Here is a 10,555-nt window from a genome sequence, read left to right on the forward strand (position 1 = left end):
GCCTCAGAAAATATTATTTCAAAATTGTATTTATAAATAATAAAAAAAAATACAACTGTATAGTAGTCCTACTCACCAAAGAAGCATATGTGTAATCTCTACTCGTTGAAGGCTTTGAGTGATTCTTCATTTGTGCAGCTAATAGTTTAAAATCTGGCTGGTAGGATGTCAAAGATGTAAGAAGCTCGGCGAGGTGGCTTAGTGAGGATAGCACGATGTTTTGACTTGACAGATTTCATTACAGAGAAGAGAGATTCACAGCAGTAAGTTGTCTCAAAAACAGAGAGTAGTCGGAAGCCTGTTTTCAGAAAACTGGAATACTTTGCTTCTGGGATTTGTTTCCAAAAGTCGGTTACAGATGAGCTTATAATTATGTGCTAGCTTCAAATCCACATCTTCCTGCAGTTCAATAAACTTTCACTAAAATCAATCTTAATTATTTATTAATCAGAAAAGTACTTATCTACACTAAAATTCACTAGTTATGTTCCGCTACCACCACAAGCACGTAACTTGTGTGTACTGCATGAAGAGTGATGACGCAGAGTCCAGGCAACAGAGGTGGTGGGTAATGCAGCGATCATAGTAGTCACTTTTGGAACTAATTTTGGCGGGAGCGACACAGGCCATAAAATGTCAAAACACTTTTTACCAACCAAATACGATAATAAAATTCACATTAACAACCCTTTTGGCCGGTACCATTTAAAAGCTAAAATTGTAAAGTTTCAAAATATATGTTTTTTACTTATCTTTAAAGCATTTACGAAATAAAAGATTCTAATATTGGTACATACTATCCTACTATAGATTATTAAAATAAAAGTTTAGAAAAAATGGCAATGAAAATCTTTATCTGGTCGATTTCAATCGAAGGTGAGTTAGCCGATCTCATACGGAGGTAGCAGGGTTTTTTCTCCCGGAAACTCGGGTTTTTCATCCCGCATACAGACAAATCGGCCCTTCAGAACACATGCAATTTACAGACAAAACATACTAGTTGTGGTAGTGGTGGAGGTGGGCGGTAGATGGCGTTGATGGAGATGATTCGTAGTAGTGGTTCGGTGTAGTGGGTGAGACAGTTGTAGGTGTCCTCCCGCGATGAGTCTTCGGACTCCTTGGAGGTGTCAGGAATAATAATAATAATAAAAACCAATATTGTCTCGGGAGCAGCACAGAGTAGCTTTGGGAACAGCAATATTATAACCCCTGTACTATAACAACACTAGCAACTCCATCTCCAATTGGGAAAAGTGACCATGCAGTCTTGTCCTGGGAGGTTGCTGAACATGTACAATTTTCAGTCAAAAAAATGTTTATATGGAACTACAAAGCTGGCGATTATAAAAAACTTAGGACGCAAACTTGGAGCAATGCGATGCCATAAGAAACTACATGAAATGAATGTCATTAGTGCATGGGAGTGGTCAAGGATTGTTTGAGTGATGCAGTATAAGAGTGGATACCCAGGGTCAGAAGAATAAACCTAGTAGGAATTAAGTGGATGTGTAGCAACATAAAGCAGGAGCAGCACAAAAAAGAAAGCATTCTGGAAGAAATATAAACAAAAACGGCGATCAACATAACGCACAAACAAATAGAGTAACAAATATGGTAAGGAAGGCTAAATCAGATTTTGAGAGAAAATTAGCTAAGCAGGCCCAAAGTAAATCCAAAAGAATTTTTTTCGCTAAGTAGCAAATAAGAAAACGAGTGATTACGGGAAGATAAATTTAATTGGTGCTGATGGTAGAAAAGTGACAGAAGCAGAATAGATATTGAGTTACGAAGTGATCACTTTGCAAGCGGATATCATCCAAGTGATGCCTTTGCAGCTATTGACGTGACAGAGACTGATGTGAGAATTGAGGTAGATGAACTGGATATTTCAATATCAATACACTGAAAAATATCAATCGACAGCAGTCGGCCTGGTCGGTATGTCAGCTCGTGCTACGAGAATGTGCAAGTGAACTAGCAGTGCTCTCACAAAGTTTTTAATTTAAGTTTCAGCTCTGAAAAGGTTCCAAGGGAATGGGAAAGAGCGCGTAAGATAGTTTCATTATATAAAGGTAGATCCAAGACAGAAGTAGCAAATTACAGACCAATTAGTATCTCTGGAGTGGTGTTTAAAGTGATGGAAAAGTTGCTTAAAAGGAAAATTCAAGAATGAGTGGATAAGAATACGACACTCTACATAGGACAGCATGGCTTTGTAAAAGGTAGGTCCTGTTATAGGAATTTATTCACATTTTATAATAAAGTGACAGCAGAACTGAATGAAGTGAAATGGCTACACCATGATACTAATGAACTTTGCAAATATATTTGACAGATCACATGGAGAACTATTACATAAGTTGGTGCAAATGAGAACGCATAGGAGGCTAGTAGCTAGATGGTGGAGGAAAAATAGATAAACATCAGAGGGAGGTGTATGGTGGATTGGATCAAGGCAAATAAATGAGAGTAACTAGTGGAGTACCCCAGGGCTCTGTACTAGGATCACTACTCTTTAATTTGTATATTAACGATATAGCAGAGGATTTGAATGGGGGAAACATTCAGTTGTTTACTGATGATTCAAAACTAGGGAAGCAATAGTTGATAAAGATGGTATAGATATCTTGCAGGATGACTTAAATAATTGGCAATGTGTGCAAAGGACGATGGCTGTCAATTTAATGTTGTAAAATGTAAGGTATCCTAAATGATCTTTAGGATGAAAAGATTACATGCTTCGTATCATATTAATGGTAATGAATTACAGGAATTTGATGAGTCTAGGAATCTGGAGGGGAAGGTGGTGATAGTGGATAGAGATTTGAAATTCAGAGGACATATTGCAAGAGTTGACAAAATAACTCAGAGGATTACTTGGATGCTGAAGAACACATTGACAAGTAAAGATAGGGGGGTTATTATCCCTCTTTATAAGGCTCTGATTTAGCCATATGTTGATCACTGTGCATAGATTTGGTCACCTGCGTTTGGTCGCTCGACTGATTCACACACGAGTGACCAAGGTGGTGACAGGTCTGTGGAATGTTACCTATCAGGATAGATTGAAAGTGTGTGGGTTGCAGAGTTTAGCTAACACACAGAAGAGAGGAGATATGATAGAAACTTCTACGTTACTAAAGGGATTCGATAAGATTGACACAAAAGAAATTCTTCAATACATGTTGAGTAGAGAGAAAACAAGGAGTCACACTTGGAAGTTGTCTAAGAGTGTGGTTAGTAAGGGTGTGTGCAGACTAAGTTCTTTACTTGGGAATGGTGAATGAGTGGAATAGTATTCGGGGTGGTTGTAAACGTCCAAACAGCGAATAAGTTTATGAAGATGTATGATAGGTATCATATGAATAATAATAAAAATAATAATATATATATATATATATATATATATATAAGCACTAACTACCGCAGATTATGATAAGCGCATGACCTTCGCGCTAACGTTTCTTGCCCGAATGGAGGTCGACAATGACTGGCCTTGGAGAATATTGTGGGGTGATGAGGCTCATTTTAATCTGAATGGGTCGGTCAACACTCACAACTGCAGAATTTGGGCATCTGAACATTCCCAAGCGATCCAGCAAGTACCACTGCATTCTCCAAAAGTAATCATGTGGTGTGGCTTCACAGCCGATTTCATAATATGACCATACTTTTTTGAGCGTACTACCCCTACAGGTCCTGGAATGCTGGAAAATTTTGTCATTCCTGCATTGCAGCCAAGACAATGTTTGGACTCCATAATTTTTATGCAGGATGGAGCACGGCGACACATTGAACGTTTAGTACAGCGCCTTTTACACCAGTATTTCAGTAATGAGAGGGTTATCAGTCAGTTCTTTCCGATGGCAAGGCCGCCTCGATCCCCGGACATCACTATATGTGACTTTTGGCTGTGGGGGTATTTGAAATCCGTTGTGTATGTTGGTGGCGTTCCCAACTTGCATGTCTTGAAAGAGAACATAAAACGTTATGAACATCCAATCCGACGCCTTACGCTCAGCTGTAGAGCAGTCGCACACCGGATGCAATTTGTTGTACACAAGAAAGGTCAGCACATTGAAAATCGTGTATGTAGTCCAGGGGACCATGATTCTGATGAATAAAACATTATTTCCTGTGAGTTCAATCACTACATTAATTTCTGTGTCTCTCGCAAGTTGTTGTTTTAGTTTAATTATTATTATTATCATTGTAACGCGCCACATATCCAGCTGGAATGAGTGACGGCTGTCGCTTACACTGTCGAAATGTTATTATTCAAATTTTGGCTCCTCCAGCGCCAAAATTTCCCCTATCGGCGACTTTTGGTACTATTTTTTTTCAGAGAAATCATCTCCTCATGCCTTCAAAAGTCTCAATATAAAATTTGGTCTCATTCCGTTTATTGGTTTTAGCTACAGATGCCTCCAAAGAGGGAAAGTTATTTTATGGCCATATATTTAAAGAATTACTCTACTCTAATCTATCCCAATGGCTTTAACAGGCCTTTAAGGCCCACAACCTTCCAAGCATGCTTGGATTTCGTAATCGAAATACGAGGATAGAATGGTCACTCCTATGCCTCAAGGTATTCTTGGCTGTATCCCTGTGTGTTCACGGGGCCGGTTTGTCTGCTTGCGGGATGAAAAACACCAGATAAACTGGCGGAAAAAACCCTACTGCCCGCGCCCAAGACCGGCTAACTTGGCTATGGCTGAAGAAGATCCTTCAGCTCCTCACGTCTCCGACGGGAATCGAACCTAGGACACTCCTTCCCCAGGCATATGGTTGCGAAGCGCAAAGCCACTAGGCTAATCGCGCGGACACTCTACTCTAATACTTTTCTTTATTGGCATGACGACATATCACGTTCATTTTAATCAATTTTTCCTTAATTCAAGACTCATCTAAACTGAAAGTATTAAAATGGCTCATTTCAAAATAACCTAAGAAAAATAGAAAATAGAAATAGAAAAATAGAAAAATAATAGAAACCTTACTAAACAAAACTTAAACTACATTGAAAATTAAACCTTATCGAACATTAAGATGAAACTTCCAGAATCTTGGGAAATGCATTCCTTAAAGAGAAAAGAAAAATTAAATGTGCCAAAGATACAGCATGTAATGAAAAGGTGATGATCCTTTTTCAAGGCTCCTTTTAAATAAAAATAATAAATCAGGATATAAGCCAAGGAAGAGAATTGAAAACTAAAAATACCAAACCACTTGTCTTCTGTAGAAGTGAATTATTGAAGCAGGACTTAATTTTGGAGGTGGACAAATCCGATATAATCACAACATAGTTACAGTACAGTTGTCAATAACATGATAGCTTTAACTCCGGTGAGTGCAAATGGTACAGGAAGCTGCATTCGCATCTTCTTAATCCACAATAAAGAAGTAGCTATTAGGCGTTATCATGAGATTAAAAGAGAGAGAGAGAGAGAGAGAGAGAGAAATGGTACCCATTTCTCATTTTCCCATTTCTAATTTTAATGAATCAGAATATTAATTTATTACGTACTATTTGCTTCATTTTTTATAACTGGAAAAATCATTTTACAAATTAACGGTGTGCATAAATTAATTGATGGAATGTTTGGAAACAAATATTGTGGGGGGGGGGGGCGGGAGTTCATCGAGTAGATATTAAATATTAGAAAACGTAAACTTTTGTCTGAGATTAAAACATATTTCATCATGGTAAAAAAAAAATCCATTCGTGTTGCTGGACTCGATTATTAGTATTATTTGCAAAATAATGCATAACAAAAGCATAACCGCAACACTGCTTGAGTAATTATTTTGCAGTAACGATTGAAATACTAATAAGCAAGCCCTTGCATAGAGCAGTACAAATTCAGGTTTGAACTGTTTGCTATTAAGATCAAGGCAACTATGACTTTAAGCGTATTATGCACGTTGATTGCTTGTTTCTTCTGACTGGTTTGCCGAATGAAAAACTCGAGTTTCTGGAGGAAAAAGCCCTGCCGACTTAGTTTGAAACCGGCAAACTCACCTTCCACTGAAAACTTTTACAGATTTTTATATCTAAGAGTGAGATTTCAATCCCGATCTTTCTAAGCAGAAAGAGTCATTGTGAAGATCGTATTGACATTTACCCTTCATTTCGAAAGACCTGGCTTCGAATCCCGTCAAAACGAGAAGAATCTTTATAAGGACTTTCCAACTGAAGGAATGTTATGGTTTCATATGGAGATAAGAGACAGCAGAATTCTTCATACTAAGAACTCAGGCTTTTAATCACCCTTCAACTCAAAACAGCCAAAGAACACACACACACACACACACACACACACACACACACACACACACACACACACACACACACACACATATTTAACATGCACAATAAACGGACCTCACAGCCGTAGTTGTTTTGGCTGTAATTCCAATCACCTCATTCGACCTAATAATAGTCATAATTAAAATTCTTTAATGGTTAATCAGCAACTGATTTCAACCATATTCATCATTATTGTTGTTTTTTTTTATATTCACTTTATTAACATTTATTTCCCAATTGAGTAATATTTTTGGAAATAGGTTAGTCGAAGATTATCAGTGCCATTATCATCTCTTGTTCCATTTTTTTAAAAACCTTAACTAGTATTTCTGCCTTTTCTGTGAGAAAAAAATAAATTGAAACTTGGATTTTTAACCCTTTATCTCAGAAAAATCAAACCACAGTAACGCACGATAGGGACAATGAGAAGATGTAAGTTATCTATTGCATTCATCTGTTTCTAGGCTTCCTTTGAGTAATAACAGAATATAATAATAATCATATTAATGAAGAGAATAGGTCTGGAGTAAGATGCTGATTAACAGCTAGACAATTTTCATTGACCTCTTATTAGTACTTAATTCTCCATTACTTCAAGTAAATTACTCAGTCAATGCTGTATTTTAAAATGATTTTAAAATTCACTTTGGACTAAGTGAGAGCAATAATTAGATTATTGCTAAGTTAATTTAATAATTTATGGATATAAAATCTAACTTGCTAGGTGCATTTCACAATCCGTAACATATTTTATTGTCACTTTGTTCATTTTTTCTTAACCCTGTTGTCAGACGAATTCCTTTGGTGTGTGCGTGAGTGCTATATATGTACAGGGGTAGACAAATAAGCTCGTTGCAAGGAGGTTTTACCAATTGGCCAGTAGCTGGCAAAACAGAATATTTTATTTAATAAAAAAATAACTCTCTAAACAACATTTAACTTTAAGAAAATACAGAAGAATATGCCTAATATAAAGGACCATTCCAGTAACAAAAATTTAATGTAAAAAAAAAAAAAGTCACCTTATGGAACTCCTAATGACTTACTGGGACATATCATTAAAAAATTGAGGGGGAGAAGGTTCTTGGGCGAGTACATAACTCTCTCACTGACTGTTCCTGAACACGCCCATAAACTCGTGTGTTGTCGAAGCTCTATTTAATAAACAGGATAAATAAGAACCAGTGAATGACTCATCTTCCAAATTTTGTGACTTTATAGAGTACTCAATAGTTGGAGCAGCTAAACAAGTGTGTTGGGAATGGGGGATAGTGATATAAGAACTAGAACTCAAAAAAATAAAAAATAAAATAAAAAATCAAGGAGAGATATTCTCCCCTGGGATAATCCTGAAATAACGCACATCACAAGTTGAAACATTTTCTTAATTTGAATTTTCAGATTCAATAAACAGCACTCAAACATGTTTTAAAAATTTTGACAAAAAAAATGCCGAATACAAACAGACTCCATTACTGCTTTATCATGATTTCGAAATATGATACTATTTCTCTAAGTACTTACTGCAACAATAATAATATGATAGATTTTGAAATGAAAATATGGGTTAAATTGTGACATGGTGAGAAAAGGGAAGAGGATTTAAAACTTTGCAACGGGAAATACGAATAGGATCATAGTCTTGTAAAAATACAAAATTTATTATAATTTAAGAATGACCATCAAGTATAATTGAGTAGATGTATAATGGACACATTTATATTCTTAAAAATCAACTAACGATGGTCTAGCATAACACAGAGGATACAAAGGCCACTTCCAACGAGCCAACAGGCTTGGAAGTGATATTTTCAGCCTGCAAATAATAATACTGACTTCCGCGCGGATCATGAGCAATAAGTTTGTCATTATTTAAGAAATGACATAAAAACGTCTCCAAATAGTAAGTGCATGGACTGCGAGAATGATTTTTATATTAAAGAGTACATTTTATAATGCATAAATGCCTCTAGGGTATGTTTCAAAAAATCGATGTCGTGAATCACAGTATATTCAGATAAAAGATAAGAAGTTCGTTTTTTTAGATGTAGCTGTTTAGCGAACTCATCAACATTTATAGAAAAAAAAAGTTGTAGATCTAAATGATATGATTACGTTTCAAGAAAGCAGCCAGCTACTTCAACTACGTTCTCAACACAAAGTAACGACCATGCTTCGAGTGCTATAGCCTTCATAAATCTAATGGTATACATATAACTTTCATTTATATGCATTTGGAGCTGTGGCTAGAAAAGGTGCTACTATATAGTACAGGGTGGCCATAAAATAACTTTCCCTCTTTGGAGGCATCTGTAGCTAAAACCAATAAACGGAATGAGACCAAATTTTATATTGAGACTTTTGAAGGCATGGGGAGATGAATCCCCCCCCCCAAAAAAAGATTTAGTATCAAAAATCGCCGATAGGGGAAATTTTGGCGCGGGCGGAGCCGAAAACAAGCGGATAATTACATTAAAGGCAGATAAAATGGAAGCGATAGCCGCGTCACTCATTCCAGCTAGATATGTGGCACGTTACAATGATAATAAAAATAATAATAATTAAACAAAAACAACAACTTGCGAGAGACACAGAAATTAATGTAGTGATTGAACTCACACGAAATAATGTTTTATTCATCAGTACTGATCCCTCTCTCGACGAACACCGCAGTAGCAACGTCTGTCACTGTCTCTTCTTGCACTGCTTTCCGTCCTCTGTCAGGACTAACTCCTAGTGATCCAGTTTCTTCAAACTTCTTAATCATAGCTCTCAGTGCTACAGCTGACATAGAACCTGTATGCTCGTTACGAAGCCTTCTAAATTCCCGAAGGGTCGCTACGGCATTGCACTGTTTAAGGTAAAACAACTTAACAAGTAAAGCATGCTGAGGCAAGGTAGGACGCATATTGAGCACAATTCGTCAGTCATTCGAATAACTGCCTGAACATTCCCAATCCCTTTTTAATTGGAATTGGTGGTGCTGCTGTCATGTACGCACAGTAAAATCTGCATAATTCTTTCTACCTGCGTTTACTGCAAATATTTGACTGCTTTCAGCTCCTCCAGCGCCAAAATTTCCCTTATCGGCGAATTTTGGTACTAAATCTTTTTTCCGGTGAATTCATCTCCCCCATGCCTTCAAAAGTCTCAGTATAAAATGTGGTCTCATTCCGTGTATCAGTTTTAGCTACAGATACCTCCAAAGAGGGAAAGTTAATTTATGGCCACCCTGTATAATATCCTTACGACTGCTAATCCATTGTTAGTAACTGAATGAAAATATCTTTTCATAAATTATTTCTCTCGCTGTAACTGCCTTTGCCTGAAACGAGATTCCTCATATATTTGATTGTCGAGAAAGCACAAAAATATTTTCGGCCTGTTATATTAATGAATATCACATCTTATCAAAATACATGCATTTAAACTGAAAGTATCCATTTTCACGTGTTTCAAATAATAACATTAAAAATTTTATGATTTTAAATGAACTTCTGTTTATATTTCAAAACAATCAAGAAAAATAAAGTTCTGTGGCATGAACAATATCACAGCTTTTATGGAAATACAGTTGCTTATATGTCCCGATCCGCTAAAAAATCTGCAAACGCCTTTTATTCTCCAAAGGCAGTAGGGCGATGTCAATTTTGAAAGCCCCACTCGCGAAAAGCCTGTAGTACTAGGGTTACCATATTTCTTGAAAGCAAAATACGGACGCTAATAATTCACTGAGTGGATTTTCAAAAAAGTTTCTGTTTCTGATTAGTTTGGAGCAAGAATTTCACATTGTGAAAGGAAGTAAGGCTTCAATCCTACCCAAATCAAAAGAATCCATTGCAGAGCAGGTAGCAGAATTAATCTTACAGTACTGTGTGACAATACGTTTTTGTACTCAATCTCTGCAAACACACAAAATTCTTTTAGCTTTTCTACTCTTACTTTAAAAAATGTGAAAATGCCTGTATATTTTAATTACAATATGAGCACAGCATCCAATTCCTAAACGTTTTCTGCCCACTTATTGTTGTAACTTTGGATGAACGTTAGTTTTGCCCAGTATTTTCATTCTCCCAAAATTTGTATTTATGTCATCTGCACAGTACACAAGTTTATTTTCTATATCAAATATTTTAAGTTTCAGTCACATGTTGGGTCAAAATATCTGCTGTCTGTCCTATTAAATTATCAAATGCTATCAGTCGTACTTTGACTCCAAAGTGTGGAACAAATATTCTAGTTAAG

At 36.5% G+C, this 10,555-nt stretch overlaps 1 protein-coding gene across 1 annotated transcript in view; it reads left to right on the forward strand.

Moving 5' to 3' along the window:
• Positions 1-8,369, forward strand: part of LOC150100593 (cell adhesion molecule Dscam1-like) — a 119,014-nt gene extending 110,645 nt beyond the window's left edge. Inside the window, exon 10 of the mRNA XM_090401839.1 lies at positions 8,284-8,369. Coding sequence (XP_090257965.1) covers positions 8,284-8,369 — 86 coding nt within the window. The remainder of the gene's footprint in view (positions 1-8,283) is intronic.
• Positions 8,370-10,555: the final 2,186 nt, after the last annotated feature.

The sequence above is a fragment of the Typopeltis vanoorti genome, chromosome 12 (assembly GCF_054136105.1).
Source record: "Typopeltis vanoorti isolate ZY-2024b chromosome 12, IOZ_Tvanoo_1.0, whole genome shotgun sequence".
Classification (NCBI taxonomy): Eukaryota; Metazoa; Arthropoda; class Arachnida; order Uropygi; family Thelyphonidae; genus Typopeltis; species Typopeltis vanoorti.